The 17268-nt window shown below is 51.3% G+C and overlaps 2 protein-coding genes across 5 annotated transcripts in view; one reads left to right on the top strand and one right to left on the bottom strand.

Moving 5' to 3' along the window:
- SMIM17 (small integral membrane protein 17) overlaps positions 1 to 5264 on the bottom strand; it is a 29426-nt gene extending 24162 nt beyond the window's left edge. The window contains exons 1-2 of one of the 4 annotated variants that reach the window (XM_070224968.1): positions 5243 to 5264; positions 424 to 493 (exon numbers count right to left, since the gene is read on the bottom strand). The gene's annotated coding sequence lies outside the window, so the exon portion shown is untranslated. Of the gene's footprint in view, positions 1 to 423; positions 494 to 675; positions 742 to 2038; positions 2204 to 5242 lie in introns of those variants that run through there. The other 3 variants (XM_070224970.1, XM_070224971.1, XM_070224969.1) reach the window with 3 other exon arrangements.
- On the top strand, positions 5241 to 12975 carry LOC100147097 (zinc finger protein 420). The gene is made up of 4 exons (XM_023651479.2): positions 5241 to 6007; positions 9565 to 9643; positions 10047 to 10173; positions 10549 to 12975. Exons 2-4 carry the CDS (start codon positions 9611 to 9613, stop codon positions 12180 to 12182), a joined length of 1794 nt encoding a protein of 597 aa, XP_023507247.1. The 5' UTR covers positions 5241 to 6007; positions 9565 to 9610; the 3' UTR covers positions 12183 to 12975.
- The last annotated feature ends 4293 nt before the right edge of the window (positions 12976 to 17268 follow it).

Genomic DNA, 17268 nt, shown 5'->3' with positions numbered 1-17268 from the left:
GTTGGAATCTTAAAAAGAAAAAAACTGAAAAAATCCAAAGATATTGACAATTGTAAGACATAGTTCAATGTCAGAGACGTTAGAATGTAAAAAAATAAAAAGTGCACCTTTGCATCAATGAAATATATATGACATATGATATATATGAAATATGATGTATACATATGATTTAATTATCACATCTTATTCAATAACAATAATGCATATCTCATAGTAAGTGGCTGATACACATTCAGCATTGTTACTATAGGATGGGTAATATTAGCCAGGCTCATTCTATGGATAAGGAAAGTGTGCTCAGAATCAATGCATTCCCAGATATGCACACACAAATTACGTCTGTTTCTATAGGCACAGATATGCTAGTAAATGAAAAGAAAAAGTGCCCTCCCAGCATACCCCAAATCCACAACCATCACTCACCTCTAGAGCAGAGACTGGGGTTGACGAAGTGAGATCAGCAGGAAACCTTTCTTTATCAATATGCTTTGACCTTTGACAAAGAAAATGTATTGACTTATTAACTGTCAAGAAATAAAATAACTTTCAAAGAGGGATTCAGAGAAGGTAAGCAAGTCCCCCTCTGAGAGGTGAGATGTGAATTGTCTTGCTCATCCCTGATTCTCAGCGCCTGGCACGGCAGCCACCCTTCAGATAGCTATGAAACCGAATTACCTGCTCACACAGCCAGTGAATAGCAGAGTCGTGACTCAGGCTGGAGATTGACTGGCTCTAAAGCCTGCCCCCGTCCTACGCCATGGCGCAGCCTATTTTTGAAGGTTTCTCAACACCAGGAGTGACAGCCCTCCCCTTCCCAGCCTCACCCCAGGGCTTGCACACTCCCTAGGGAGGGGGCTGGGGATGGCTGGCAGCACCAACTTTGTTCCGTCTTTGCCCTGGGTCTCTGCAGGAGTCCCCTTCTCAGAGAGGATCCCAGGGCCATTCTTGGGAAGCCAATCTGTCTTTTCTTTCTATCCAGAGAGATGGTTGATTCCCATGGAAACCCATATCACCCTTCTGCAGATCTAGACCACCAGTGATGGGAAAGACAGTCCCACCGTCTGATTTCCTTGTTGGCTGGCCCTGTCAGGATCAGAAGAGATGCGTGTGTGTGTGTGTCTGTGAATGCATACACCATTTCTTGACGGCTTCAAAAGAAACAGATAATTGTGGTTGCCAGAAGGGAATCCAGTGTTGGAAGATGAAGAGATCCTTGCTTTTTGTCATAGATTCTTTTGTCCCTTTCGAGTTTTGTATCAAATAAGCTCTTAAATGAATAATAAATAAAGTGGAAAATTAGGTAAATTTTTTAAAGGGCTAGGATAAAATGAATGCATAAAGATCTGGGATATAATATTGACATAGATGTACGGTGGCTTAAAATTTCTTTTTAAAACCAAAATCATGTACCTCCATACTTTAAAAAAATCAAATAGTTCTGAGTGGTAAATAGGTGGGAGGCCAGTTGTCTTATTCTCTATACTGTCCTTTAGGCTTGAAGTATTTCATCCTTACTATTTAAAAAGCATCAGGAGGGTCCTAGTTCCAGTTAAGATAGAGTAAGTACATTCTGCTCTCTCTCCTACTGAAGCACGTCAATAAATTAGCAACCTGTACAGAAGTAGGAGCCAGTCTAACTACTTTAATCACCAACAGCTAGCATCCTTTTGGTGATACAAAGGAGGGGACAAGGCAGCAGGAGCAGGGGGCTTCAGGGAGCTTCAGCCAGCAGCTATTTACCAACTTTCATGGAAGGGTCTCAATAGATTACCCACTGTACAGAAGTAGTACTGTTTCTTCATATACTTTTTCTACATATAAATATATGGTTATACATATTAGCTATATATACAAAAGCATACCTATATATACTTTTTAAAAACACAAATGAGAGTGCACAAAAAATACTCAATTGTTGTTTGTTTTTTCATTTAGTACTGTGACTCTGAGCTCCTCCCATATCACTATATTCAACCCTTCCTCCCCATCCCCTACCGAGCTGAATCCTAACCTACTAGCCAACCTTCTAAGTACGGACCTTGGGTGTTTCCAGTTCTTCCTATCTTCCAAGCAAGGCTCCAGTGGACACTGGGGAGAATTTGCTTGCCCCGGACAACCATCCAGCTGTCTTCTCTTTTCTGAGCAGGGCTCTGCTCCAATGTCACCTTCTTAGAGACGGTTCCCTGACTGCCCAAGCTGCAGTAGCCTCCCCCTTCCCTCTCCGCCTTACTACCTCTGATCACACTCAGAGATTAGCGGTGGTGGCTCCCTAAGACAAGGGGCTTGGTTCACTCACTGCTGGATTCCCAGTCCTGGGGACAGAGCCTGGCACAGAGTAGGTGCTCAGATATTTGTTGAATGAATGACTCCCGCTCACCCCGAAGTCTCTCATCTCTTGAGATTCCTGCTCATCAGAGGATGCAGAAACGCTAGGTGTTCATATATTAGGCATCCACCTTCTTATTTCTTAGAACAGCCTCTCCCCCACCACTCAGGGGAAAAGGAAAAAAATCACACACTCCTTCTTGCCCCAAATCTCTCCTCCCCCTTTCCACACACTTCTGCTCACAGCAACCTCCCTGTGCTACATTGACTTCGGCAGTGAGAAAATGCCAACTTCATACCTGCCTCTCCTCCTCCACTTCTTCCCACCTCTCAGTCTTTCTGTAAAGCAGGTGATCGCCTACAAATAAACATCCACATTCCCTGTAAGCAGCTTTTTAAAGAAATTTTGGCAAAAGGAAAATTCCCCCTATGAATTTTCATGCCTCGGGAAATATTTATTGGGTAAATGAGTATCTATGATAAAGGAGATGGAAAATCTATCGAGCCCCCTGGGGTGGTGGTGCTGGTGGGAGATGGATGGCTGTAATTTCCTCCTAATATTTCTCCCTGGTCTCAGGAGACCAATAAATCCCAGGGAAACTTGTTCTGAAAATAGGCACGGAGGACGGTGGCACTTAAACCTCACATCAACCTTAGGAAGAGATAATGAAATTATTGTAATGCTAATGACGACACATCACAGACCCTCCTATGTGCCAAGACCGGCTCTAAATGCTTCCCTGTATTACTTCATTTGTTCGTCACAACAACACTATCAGGTAGATACTATCCTTATCCTTATTATACAGATGAGGAAACTGAGGCACAGAGAAATGTAGTCACTTTCCCCAGGCTCCTTACGAGGGTAGTGGCAAAACCAGAATCTGAAAGCAGCCATCCACCTCCAGGGAGCTCTCATTTGATGCTGCCACTTGCACATCATTGGTCAGAACCTAGTCACATGGCCACCAACTGCAAGGGAGCCTGGGCAACACAGCTAAAACCTAGGGTTCTATCACTACGGAAGGAGTGGAGACAAGATGCTGGAGAACAATGGACAGTCTCTACCCACCCCTCCCCTTGGGATTCTTCCATGTAGTGAAGATCAAAAAAGTTAGGAGCACACAGCCACTCCCCCCTTGACGGACCAGGCAGTAATTAAGACAGACATTCTTACCCACCTGAGGTGGAAGTGCCAGTAGGAAAACTGTTCTGGAAAGGTGTATCTGTTAGTTGCTAACTGATGCTATCTCTGAGTAGATAGTGTCTCCAATACCCAGCTGGTATTGGAGAACTGCTTGGTGGTGTGGGGGAAATGCACACATTGGAATTGGTCAGAATTGGAAGGTCTAACCTCCAAAATCTGACAGAACCACTTCCGCCAAATTCTATTGGTCAGCGCAAGCCACAGGACAGCCCAGATTCGAGGAGTGGGAAGAGTCCAGCTCTTGATAGCCAGAGCTGCAAAAAAAATATGTGGCCATTTTTAATATCCAAATGAGAAAATTTTTAAAGGAAAAAGGAAAGATGGAGCGGGGATGGGAAGAGAAGAGAAAGGGGCAAAGGAAAATAACCAGCTTATGGGAAGAGGTAGTGTGAGATTCCCCAGTCCAAGGACCACACACGCGCCCCCAGCGTGGTGGCCACAGCTGTCAGGGGAGGCGAATTCTGCTCTGTCCATCCCTTCTTTGTGAGCTCCAGAACTTTCTAGCTCAGATCCAAGTAAAGACAAAAACACAACCACATGCTATCCCCATCTTGCTGGCCCTGTCCTGTGGCCTTTCCCAAATTTATTATACCTAAATCTCTCCTCCTGCAGTTAAATGACATGATATGTGTGTCAAGAGTTTCTCAGGGGGCCTGGCACATAGCACACACTCAATAAACAATAGTAGTAGTAATGGTGTTTTTGTGAAAGTTTTCCATTGTGAGGGGCACATCTTATAGATACAAGGCGAGAATTCAAAGGGTTAATCTGTTACTGAACATAAACACAGGTTCTTTTACCTGCCACACAGTGGGGCCAATAACAGAAATGTCAGGCATGAGCATCAGGCAAGGAAAGAGGTTTACTATTATTGAAATGCAGCCAGAGGAGGAGATGGGAGTTAGAACTCAGATCCAATCCCCAAAAGGAAAAAGGCAGGGGTTTTTATCTGGGGTTTTAGGTAGGGGAGGGGGAGGTGGCCTTGCTGGTTGGCGCCTTCCTGTCAGCCTGTGTTTGGCCTTGAAGACTGAATCTTGACATTTGAACCTTGAATTTCTGGGGAAGACAGCTCATTCATACACTAAAGAGGGACAGAAAGACCCGGCTAGTTTTGAACAACAAACTTATGTTGAATACGCACAGCTGCAGTTAGCAAAGCTTATCTTATCCAATGCAGTAGCTAGTAGACACATGTAACTACGAAAATTTAATTAAACACAGCTAGACACTCAGTTCCTTGGTTGCACTAGCCGCCATGTCAAGTGCTCAACAGCCACATGTAGGCAGTGGCCACCATATGGGACGGCACAGACACAGGACACTTCCATCAGCGCGGAAAGTTCCACTGGATAGCGCTGCTTTAGGTCCCAGGCCTTGCTGTAAGAACTTTACGCGAATCTACTCGTGTACCTCACACAACAGCCTGATAGGGAGGTTTCCTTACTCGCAATCTCAGTACAGACGAGGAAGCGAGACTCAGAGAGTTAGGACACCGGTCAGAGGACACAGTGGAATTTGAACGCGGGCAGACCCAGTGCCAGAGTTCCTGTTCACAACCAGCTCTAACCAATCACCTACTTGTTCTTTTCAGTCTCGTGAATGTGATTTCCCTTTCTTCCCTCCCCCATCCCCTCATCTTCCCCCTACCCCTCCTTCCCCCTCCTCGGTCCTCCCCCCTTCCCTACACAATCTCCCTCCCACCCCTCCTACCTTCTCTCTTTCCTCTCTCTCTGCTCCCCTTCTTCCTTCCCTTCCTCCTCCCTCTCCCTCCCCCCTCCTCCCTCCCCCCTCCTCCTACCGCGTCCTTTCCTGCCGCCCTCTTCTCCTCCACCCCCTTCTCCTTCATCCTCCTTCTCTCCCCTTTCCCTCCTCCCCCACGTCCCTTCCCTCCTCTTTCCATTTCTCTCATTACTCCCCTCGGCTCTCTTCTCTCCCACCCCTTCTCCTCCTCCCTATCCGCACCTCCCCTCCCTCTCCTCTCTCCTTCCTCTCCCCGCTCCCCTCTCTTCCCTACCACTCCGCTCTCCAAGCCCCTCCCCACTTTCCTCTCCCTCCCTCCTCCGCTCTCTTCCTCGCCCCCTCCATCTCCTTCCTCTCTTCCTTGCTTCCTGCCTCCCCCTCCCTCTCTTCTTCCCCCGCTTCCCCTCCTTCTCCTCTCTCCTTCCTTTCCTCTCCCCTCTCTCTTCCCTCCCTCTCTCCTCTTCCCTCCTCCCTCCTCCTCCTCCCTCCTCCTCCTCCCTCCTCCTCCTCCCTCCTCCTCCTCCCTCCTCCTCCTCCCTCCTCCTCCTCCCTCCTCCTCCTCCCTCCTCCTTCCCCTCTCGCTCTGAAGTCGCGCGGAGACATTCAGGAGTGAGGGGTGGGCGTGGTCTCGCGCGGCGCGGGGGCGGGGCGGGAGCAGCGGTACCGCGCAGGCGCAGACCACGCTCCCGCCAGCCCGACCGCCGCCGGAGCCCCACCGCCGCCCGGTGGCCACGGGTGAGTCCGCGCCGCCCGCCGGGTTCTCTGGTCGGTCGCGTTTCCGTCCTGGGGGAGGACCTCGCGCCCCGCATCGCGGGGGGGCACCCCGGAGGGCGCTCTGAATCCCCTCCCCTCCGTGCCTCAGTTTCCCCGCCTAGACAGTGGGTCCGGGGACAGCACATGTGCGAGGGGGCCCGCGGGGCTCCGCCGTTGGAGCTGCTCCTGTTCTCGCTGTTGTTTGGTAATAGTAACGGCGGCGCCGCCCTGGCAGTGGCGGGGCGCTGAGCTGGTGCTTCGGTCACGTGTACCCCTGCGGTGGCTCCGTCCCTCGGGCTATCAGAGATGCAGATTCGCCGGCCGCCCCGGAAAGGCAACGCAGACTCGCAGGGATGGGCCCCGGGGCCGTGGCTCCTCCAGCTCCGTGGGTAATGCTGTGCATACTGACGTTGGAGACACCCTCTTAGCTCAGTAAACCCTCACAGTCGCTCGACCCGGTACCCACTATGATTCTCCCCATTTTGCAGGTGAGGAAACTGAGGCACAAAAAAGAAAAGGCCCCCACAGTGCGACTTAATAACCCCTTAGGAAGCCCTGTGCTGGGCACCATTCTAGGTCTTTAGCTACATTGATTCACTTAATCCTCACGACAGCCCTGTAAGGCAGCAGTACTATGTCCCTAACCTTACAGAGGAGGAAACTGAGAGCTTGAGTGACCTGCCCAGGGTCATACAACTGGGGAGTGGATCCAGACAGTGGCCTCCGGGGTGGGGCGTGTGCCAGGCCACCCGGTGGGGCACAGCCAGAGAATGTTAGAGCTGGTGTCCGTAGGTCGGCCCAGTCTGAGCAGAGTGATTCAGCTTTAGTCTTTAATTCTAGGATGCGAGTTCTTTCAGTTTAACATCTCTGAAATTAGGATATGTCTTACCACTGATGGTATATTGTGGTTTAATCGGCAGATTTTTTTTTTCCTTAGTGAGATAAAATCATGGTTTCTTTCCATCGATGGGCTCTTACAGTCAATGAAACATGGTATATAGTAGAGTATGCGTATGTACATATATAGGGTATTTGGTGTAGTAAAGTGTATAGGTGTAATTACGGTATTTAATGTGAGTATCTATATATACACCTTATGTACATGTATATACGGTACCTACTATGTCTATATACACACCTTATTTACAAGGGTATCCGGTATTTAGTGTTCATCCACCTCATAGACATGCATATATGGTATTTGTTGTGTGCAGTGTCTATGCCCATGCATGTGGTGTTCAGAACAGTGATGTGTGTAATCAGTTTACACATATCTTACACACATGTATCTATGGCATCTAATGTGCATGATTACACGTCATATACAGGTATACGTGGTATTTAGTACCGGAGCACACAGATATAAGGTCACATATATCTTATATACACGTTGATGTGGTATTTTGTGTGTGATTGGACCTCATGACATGTGGATATGACATTTAGTGTGTATACATCTTACATACATGTCGTCTTTCAGTTCATATCCACCTCACATGCATGTATCTATGCTATTTAGTGTGTGATTACAGCACATATACACATATATGTGGTCTTTAGAGTGTGCGCACCTATATACTTACGGTATATTGTGTGTGTGTGCCTTATATACCTGTGTACTCGGTATTTAGTGCTGTAGCCCATGCATACAGGGTACACATATTTTACACACAGGATGTTCTCTGTTATGTATCATGAACGTACGGCGTTTTGTATCGTGTACTTGTATATCATTTAGAAATAAACACCCACGGGTTGCTGCTGGGCTCAGTTTTCTTTTTGTACCAATTGGGGTTTGTGATTACAAGAGTTTGAGGGGAAGCTGGAGCCATGTCAGGGTCACTAGTGGGAAGCGAGACTAGTTAGAAATGCAGGTTCCCAGACCCTGAATCTGAGCGAGGTGGGGCCAGACCCTTGGCTCCAGATGACCTAAAAGGCCCTGTTCCCCTCCACCTTTGTATTTCCAGAATTTCTTTTTGTAATGTAAAGTGGCCTGTTGTTGCTGTGGAAAATCAGTTTGGCAATTCCTCAGTAAGTTGAACACACAATTACCACATGACCCAGCAACTCTACTCATAGGTGTATACCCCAAGAACTGAAGACAGGGACTTAAATAAATACTGGACCACACGTATTCACAATAGCCAAAAGGTGGGAACAACCCACATATCCATCAGCAGATGAATCGATAAGTGAAGGTGGTATGGTCATACAATGGAGTATTATGCAGCCATGGAAAGGAACAGAGCACTGATACGCACCACCACATGGATGAATCTCGAAAACGTCATGCTCAGTGTAACAAGCCAGACACAGAGGGCCACATAGTGTATGATTCCATTTGTATGGAACGTCTGGAATAGAAAAATCCATGGAGACCGAAAGCAGATTTGTAGTTGCCAAGGGCTGGGGGGAGGGGTATATGGGGAGGGGCTGCATTGGGGTGATGGAAATGTTCTGGAACTAGACAGTGGTGATGGTTGCACAATATTGTGCATGTGCTAAATGCTGCTGAACTGTGCACTTTAAAATGGTAAATTTCATGTTACATGTATTTGACCACAATAAAAAAAGGAGGGGGGTTTATTGTGAGCCAAATCCTATGCAAGTTGCTGGGATGAAGGCTACTAAAGGGAACCCCAGTTTAGTGGGGGGAAATGTCACATATACAGAGGGTGATAATAAAAAATAGTAACAATAATAATAAAGCATTTCTGTATCCCTTACCACACGGCAGGTGTTGTAAAGGGATTTACTTACACTATCTTGTTGAAACCTCATAGTGACCCTGTGAGGTGGATGCCTTATCCCCATTTTCCAGATGAGGAAACTGAGGCACAGAGAGGTTGAGTCACTTGTGCAAAGTCACAGAGTGGGTAAGCAGCAGAACTGGGATTTAAACCCAGGTATCTGGCCTCTGCAGCCTCACAGTTCACCAGCCCAGGGTGACAAGTGTCAAAGGACAGTTGCAGGCAAGGCCTGGGTCAGCGCAGAGGAGAGAGGCCTTGGTTCTCTCTAGAGCCCCATGAGCTGGGTCAGGGATGGCGGCCACCCTACATCTCAGACAAGGAAGCTGACACAGCAAGGGACAGTTGAGGGTGTGGTGGACGTTTTGTAGCTGGGACTGATTTCCCTGTCCCGGGACCTTTGTCCTCTGGGGCCTCTTCCTCTGGTAGTGGAGCTGGACCCCAAGTGTAAGCGGGGCCTGGGGCAGTGGCAGGGGCCCGATCAGTTGGGCCTGAATGGCTCCTAGGTCCACAGCCTGGCGGGGGTGTCTAGGTAGAGTGGGCCTGGGGCTGATCCTGCCTGGAGAAGTGCCCCACTCCCCACCTGCCCAGCCACACAGTGGGGATAGTGTCTGGGTTGTGAGCCCAGGTGGTGTATCTGCTGCGTCTCTGTGTGTTTCTATGGATGAGAAGGGCGGGGCGGTGGGGGGAGTTGTGTTTGCTGTGTGTGTGTGTGTGCGTGTGCACATGTGCATCTAGGAGGCAGAACTAGGCCTGGTCTCTTACTATCCCCTCTCTCTCTCCCTCTGCTAGAGCCCCAGCAGCCCCTTGTCCCCCAGTCACCATAGGCAGTGGAGGGATGGCCACCCAGCTGCTGGCTGACGAGGCCCTGGTGAGTAGTGTTGTCCCGTCATCCTCTCATGGGTGGCTCAGCCTGGGTGGCCAGAGAGTCCCATGAGCCCCTGTCCACCCTAGTCCCCTCCATGGCCTGTGTCTCTGTCACCTGGGGCGGGGTGGCTGTGAGTATGACTTTATGCCAAGTCCTGCAAGTCCTCGTAGAGAATCATCAAACCAGGGGATGGCCTTGGGGACCCCAACGCAGCCCTCAAACCCCAAACCAAATCAGCCCCAGCCCTGTAATGATAATGGTCACCACAGTCACAGCACTTACCACGTGCCCGGATGGTGCTGGGAAGGTCCTCCAGGGATGACCCACTGAAGCCAGCAGCGTGCCCGCCTCCCACGCTCCCCCCAGCCTGGTGGCCTGGGTGAACCAGACGTCTTTGTGATTGCAGGAGTTGGTGACATTCAAAGACGTGGCTGTGGACTTCACCCAGGAGGAGTGGCAGCAGCTGGAGCCAGCTCAGAGGGACTTGTACAAGGATGTGATGCTGGAGAACTTCCGGAACCTGAGCTCGCTGGGTGAGGTGGAGGGTCCTCCTCCTGGTTCATAGCCGTTTTCTTGGTGTCCTCACATGAAGGAAGCGATGAGGGGGTTCTCCGCAGGGTCCCTTTTATAAGGGCACCGATCGCATTGTTGAGGACTCTGCCCCTATGACCTAATCACCTCCCAAAGGCCTCACCTCCTAATACCATCACTAAGGGGTTAGGATTTCAACATAGGAATTTGGAGGTGGAGGGCGGGGGCACATTCAGGCCATAGCCGCAGGCCTTGCCTAGAGCCCTTGGGAGGTGCCTAAGGGGGCTTCTCTTTGCTTTCCCAGCCCCCAGCCCTCACCTCTCCCAGCTCCAGGAGCAGGTGGTGTGAGTCACATTCGTGTTTTCGGTCTCTTTCAGATTTGGAGTGCAGGCCTGAGACAGACGGCCCAGAGGAGGCTGTCCCTGCTGGAGCGCCCCCCAGGCTGGCCCTGGGAGGGCTGGGAGGGGGCTGCCCCTGGCGCTCTGCGTCAGGAGAGGCCGGGACACCTTCAGGAAGCGCCCCTGCAGAGTGCGGGCCCCGAGACCCCCAGCCAGGAATTCCAGAAGAGAGGGGGCCCCACCAGTGTGACCCGCGGTGTCCCGGCTTGGAGAGCCCCCGGCAAGCCCCCGGCGGCGGGAAGTCCTGCGTGTGCCGGGAGTGCGGCGAGGCTTTTGCGCAGCGCACTGAGCTGGCACAGCACCAGCGCGCACACGCCCAGGACAAGCCGTTCGCGTGCGGCGAGTGCGGGCGCCGCTTCCGCAGGAACGCCACCCTCGCCGTGCACCAGCGCGTCCACACCGGCGAGAAGCCGTTCACGTGCCCTGAGTGCGGCAAGGCCTTCAGCCAGCGCGCCAACCTCACGGTGCACCAGCGCATCCACACGGGCGAGCGGCCGTACCGGTGCGCCGAGTGCGGCCGCGCCTTCGTGCAGAACATGCAGCTGGTCGGGCACCGGCGCACGCACACGGGCGAGCGGCCCTACAAGTGCGGCGACTGCGGCAAGGCCTTCACCCTCATCACCAACCTGGTGGACCACCAGCGCCTGCACACCGGGGAGAAGCCCTTCGCCTGCGACGTGTGCGGCAAGCGCTTCACCAAGCGCTCGTCCCTGCTCGGGCACCAGCGGGCCCCCGCAGGCGACAGGCCCCACCCGTGCAGGGTGTGCGGGAAGGCCTTCCGCAAGAAATCCGACCTGGTCAACCACCACCGCACGCACACGGGCGAGCGGCCCTTCAAGTGCTACGAGTGCGGCAAGGCCTTCGCGCAGAGCATGACCCTGGTGGAGCACCAGAAGACGCACACCGGCGAGAAGGCGTACCAGTGCCGGCAGTGCGGCAAGCGCTTCACCAAGTCCTCCGCCCTCATCCTGCACGAGCGGATCCACACGGGCGAGAGGCCCTTCCGCTGCGCCGAGTGCGGCAAGGCCTTCAACCAGAACGTGCAGCTCGTGGTGCACCGGCGCAGCCACACGGGCGAGAAGCCGTTCCAGTGCGGCGCCTGCGGGAAGTCCTACAGCCAGAAGGGCTACCTCACGGTCCACCGGCGGACCCACACCGGGGAGCGGCCCTTCGCGTGCAAGGAGTGCGGCAAGACCTTCAGCCAGAAGGCGCACCTCTCCATCCACCTGAGGATCCACACGGGCGAGAAGCCCTACCGGTGCAGCGAGTGCGGGAGAAGCTTCCGGAAGGTGTCGTTCCTGTTCCAGCATCAGGCCGTCCACAGCGACGAGAGGCCCTTCCAGTGCGGCGTGTGCGGCAAGGCCTTCGTGCGCAAGTCCACCCTGGTCCAGCACGGCCGGATCCACACGGGAGAGAAGCCCTATCAGTGCGGGCAGTGTGGGAAGGCCTTCCGGCACCAGCCCACGCTCACGGCACACCGGAGGATCCACACCGGGGAGAAGCCCTACGAGTGCAAGGCGTGCGGCAAGGCCTTCAGGCGCATCGGGAACCTCACCTGCCACCAGAAGACCCACACGGCCGGGGAAGTGCCTCTGGGCGGGCCCAGCACGTAGAGAAGGCCTTCCTCCCAGATAACCACCAACTGAGGCCAAGTTTCAGCCTGCTCTCTCTTTAGAGTTAACTTAGGGACATCAAGAGATGCCCAAAAGGCTTGTGTCACATTCCCGAGAATTCACTGAGGACAAGCCACAGCAGGGCCTGCTTCGTGGGTGTGCAACCTGTGCAACCACACAGAGCCCACACTCGGTTTCATGCTGTGCCATCGCCATCTCAAAATCCTTATAATCTCAGAAGAAAGGGCACCAATTTTCATTTTGCACCAGGACCCCCAAATTTCACTGGTCCCAGGAGAGAGCAGCCCAAGGTTAGACCAGCGGCCAGACCTGCTTTTGCATGGCCCAAAAGGTAAGAATGGTTTTTACATTTTGAAAGAGTTGTAAAATAAAATGAAAAGAATATGAGACAGAGCTTCTGTGGCCCACAAAGCGTAAAATATTTACCATCTGGCCCTTCACAGAAAGTTTGCCAACCTCAGCCATCAACGAACAGTTATTGGTGGGAATTCCACACTCTTCTTCAACATACTCTGGCAGAGTCACTGTTTGGTCTCTTGCTTCTTTCTGTGGTTCCCTTGGGGTGGGCTTCTCCAGTGCAGGTGGAGGGATGCCGGGGTGGGGCAGCTCCTCCTCGGTCTCTCCTGCTCGCCATCCTTTTGTTGATCTCCAGCCCTCGTTGTGGCTCAGACCAGCCGCTGTCCTTGGTCCTGAACCCCATCTTCTGGGAGCCACGAGTGATCGGTGTGTCTGGCACTTCATCGAGAATGGAATAAACGCAATTCTCTGTTTAGTGGCTGCTTGTTCACCGCCCGATCTGGGTGTCTCACGCCAGGAAGGTTTGCCCCGTGGGACCTCTTCGTAGCTCAGTCTACACACTCACTGCATTCATTTTCTAGGGCTGCCATGGCAAGATACCACAGACTGAAGGGCTTAAACAACAGAAATCTATTTTCTCATGTTTCTAGAGGCTAAAATTCTGAGGTCAGGGTGTCAGCCGGGCTGGTTTCCCCTGAGGCGCCTCTCCTTGCCTTGCAGACGGCTGTCTTCCTGCTCCCTCTTCACGTGGTTGTCCCCCTGTGCCCGCGTACACCCTGGCGTCTCTCTTCTAACGACACCAGCCATTGGATTAGGGCCCACCCATATGACCTCATTTAACCCAATTACCCCTTTAAAGGTCCTAGCTTCAAATACAGTCACATTGGGAAATTACTGGGCGTTCGGGCTTCAACATATGCCTTTGCGGGAACACATTCAATCTATAATATCCCCAAATGGCTAGAAACGTAACCTTTTATAACTGTAGCTTACGTCTACATGGTTTGGCAAGCATGAACTGAGCACTCACCTCGTGCTTTGATTGAGTGTCAGGGAGAGCCAGCGCCACCGAAGCTCCTCACTTTCCTTCCCGCCTCCATGGCGCAGCGTTGGTCCTGGGACGGAGCCAGCCGGCCAGAGAACGCACTTCCCGCCTGCATCCAGGAGGGGGCGTGGGCCGCTCCTCCCCTGGGGAGGGTGAAGGGAGGGAGGCGTCCACAAGAAGTTGGGACTTTGCCGCTTGCCCTTCCTCCACCCACTGCCTGGATGCTGACCCCAGGGCAACTCCAGAAGCGGTGGATTGAAGATGATGGAGGGAGCTTGGAATAACTAACGCCCCAGGTCTTAGGAGTTTATTGCTGCATTTAGTCCATCCTGACCAGCGGGACGTCTGTGAGCTCGCCCATCACCTCCACCTTTTGCGCGAGGTCGGGCGTCACCCCCACTTTACAAAGGAGTCGCCGCGGAGGGAGCTCAGCCACCCTCACCTGGTAAGTGGTAGAACCAGCGACTGAACCCAAGATCCCCTGACCCCACAGCCCGCTTGATCACTCCGCGACCCTGCACAGGCTGCAGACCAGGGGTCGAACCTGCTGCTTCCCCCGCTGTAGTCTGTGTGGCCTGTCCAGTTCTGGCCCAAACAGCATTTCGTAAATAAATCTCGAATTCCGTGCCATTTAGAAAACGGAGACACAGTACATAAAAAGTCTGGCTTTTCGGCTCCATGATCTCGAGCAAAGCATTAGTGCTCTGAGCCTCGGTTTCCTCAGCTGAAAAACTGGGATGATAATAGTACTCTAGATAGCAATTACTTATTTGTTAATAAATATCTTATTTTATTATAGATAATAATAGAGCACCATTACTATATTTATTATTTACTATTTATTACTGACAATACAGCTCTATTATCAATAATAAAAAATAAATAAAATCTTCAGGCTGTAGATGAGGCCTATGCTGGATAAGGCACCTTCCTGACTCGAAGCACGTTATTGTCACAAGAACTCTGTCCGGCATTAGCCTGGGATTTGAGAGAGGATTGTCCTCCTGTAATTCTGGAACGTCCCAGAGATTCCTGCCTCACCCCACCCCCCACCCGAGGGCTGCTTGCTGCCTCCCCGGGTTTCAGCGGGAAGAGCCTCCTCTCTCCATATCTGCAGCTGTGGCTCGGGGCCCAACCTCCTGGTCCCACCATTCCCAGGGCAGGAATCCTGGGCTGCGAGGGGCAGATGCTGGGTTCCTGGGGGTCTGGTGGGGTCTCCAACAGTGGGGAATGTCCAGGCAGGTAAGAGTGGAAGGGCTACTTCCCTCCAGCCTGAGTGTCCTGGGGCTGCCGCTTGACCAAAAGCGGGCATGGAACCTTGTCCAGCCACCCAAGCTGAGGCCGGATTGGGGAGATTGGTGGGGCTGGGGTGACAGTGTATTAACCGTATCTTTTATTTTCTGAGGTTTTGACATCTCAGGTCCTTGTTGACCCTGGAGGGACCGCCCCTCCCAGGGTTAGCTAATTCCTGGAGATGGGAAAGTACTCACTGTAAATGGACTTTTCAAATGCAAACCAACCCAGAGGCCACAGCCAACTCCCTCCTCCTTGGGGCTCTCACACTCCAACCACTACCCCTGCCCTCAGTGCCCAGGGCAGGTGCCAGACCACTCGGGGCAGCCCCTGTGTCCCAGAGCTGCTGAAATGACTCAAACCAGCTGATCCTAAGCCTGCTCACCCGTTCCTTCCTGTGGGGGCTGTGGATGTGGGACTGAGGGACACAGGTCGGATCCAGTCTCTGGGGAATACGTTAGGTCAGAATGGAAGGGGTGGACCTCAGAAGCTCACTTGCTTATTCATGATCCAGTCAGCTAGCATTTATTGAGTGCCTGCCGCTGACTCCGTCATTCAACGAACATTTACTGGGCACCTGCTGTGCACCAGGCTCCGTTCTAAGTCCTGCGAAACAACAGTGAGCAAAACGGGTAAACCCAAAGCTGGGCCCCCATTCCAGGGAGGGAGGCGGATGAGAGAGAGGGAAGGTGGGTACCCAGACCGACTAGGGGGAGGAACAGAGCAGGGGAGGGAGCTCCAGTTTCAAAGAGGGAGACCAGGGAGGGTGATGTTTAAGCCAGGACCTCGTGCATTCAGGGTGTCCCTGAGAAACAGAAGCTGTATCTTGTTATATGTCTCATATAGATCTATTATATATATCCTATTATATATCTCATTGTATATATAGCTTATTATATACATCTTATATATAATATATAATGTATGTTATAATATATTAATATATGATAACATGATATATTACAATTATAATATATAATTATATTATAGCATATATATTATATGTACAGACATTCCTCAGAGATATTACAGGTTCGGTTCCAGACCACAGTAAAGTGAATGCCACAATAAAGTGAGTCACACAAATTTGTCGGTTTCCCAGTGCATATAAAAGTTATGTTTACACTATACTGTAGCCTATTAAGTGTGCAATGGCATTTTGTTTAAAAAAAGTACATACTTTAATTTAAAAATACTTTATTGTTAAAACATGCTAACCATCATCTGAGCTTCAGCGATTCGTGATCTTTTTGCTGCTGGAGGGTCTCATAAAAAGTGCAATAAAGCAAAGTGCAACAAAACGAGCTGTGCCTGTATATCACATACATAAGTATGTATGTTTAGCTTGAGTAGGAAAAACACCCACTTCTCCTGGTCACCAGATGTGTTGGGGTCCCCCACACCAAGCAATTCTATGACACCAGCTGGGGGTGCTACAATTCAACTCAACTATCTACCTGGAAATAGCATCAGAGCACACAGGTTAAGGGCTCAGTCCCACGAGACTGTCCCCACCACTTCAGACACCAATTGCAAGTCCAGGTTGCCACCTGTGCTTCTGACCAACTGGCTATAAATCAGAGGTTCCCACAACCCCCTCCTAGCGTTCGACTAATTTGCTAGAGTGGCTCATAGAACTCAGGGGAACATTCTACTTACTAGATCACCGGTTTATTATAAAAGGATATGATAAAGGATTCAGATGAACAGCTGGATGAAGAGGTACATAGAGTGAGGTCTGGGAGGGTCCTGAGTGCAGGAGCTTCTGTCCCCGTGGAGGTGGGGTGTGCCACCCTCTCAGAATGTGGATGTGTTCGCCAACCCGGAAGCTCTCCCAACCCCATACTATCGGGATTTTATGGAGGCTTCCTCACGTAAGCATGATGAATTGTTAACTCCATTTCCAGCCCCTCTCCCCTCTCTAGAGAATAGGGTGGGGGGAGGGGCAGCGCTGTGTTACTGAAAATCCCACGCTTCTAATCACAGCTTGGTCTTTCTGGTGACCAGCCCTGATCCAGGAGCCCACCCAGAGTCACCTCATTAGAACAAAAGACACTCCTATCACTGAGGAAATTCCAAGGGATTTAGGAGCCCTGTGCCAGGAATCGGCGGCAGAGACCAAATTGTTTCCTAGGGGGACACAAACATTCAGTCTATGGCAACCCTGTGTTCTGTAGTCTTTATGGAATAAAGACTCATTTATTCCCCACAACCAATGCATAAGGTGAGGACTAGTATTACCCCTATTTCACAAATGAGGAAATAGAGCTTCAGAGAGGTTAAGAACCTGCCCAAAGGCACAGAGCAAGTGAAGTCAGAGTCTGGATTTGAACCCAGGCAGTCTGGCTTCAGAGCCTTTGTTCTTATTGGCTCCCTTATCCTGCCCCTTTTTCTTCATCTATCAAATGAGGGCATCTTTTCTCGTTGTAG

This window comes from Equus caballus, chromosome 10 (assembly GCF_041296265.1).
Source record: "Equus caballus isolate H_3958 breed thoroughbred chromosome 10, TB-T2T, whole genome shotgun sequence".
NCBI classification, from domain to species: domain Eukaryota; kingdom Metazoa; phylum Chordata; class Mammalia; order Perissodactyla; family Equidae; genus Equus; species Equus caballus.
Note: the sequence above shows the minus strand (reverse complement) of the source record. Positions and strands in the feature narration are given on the sequence as shown.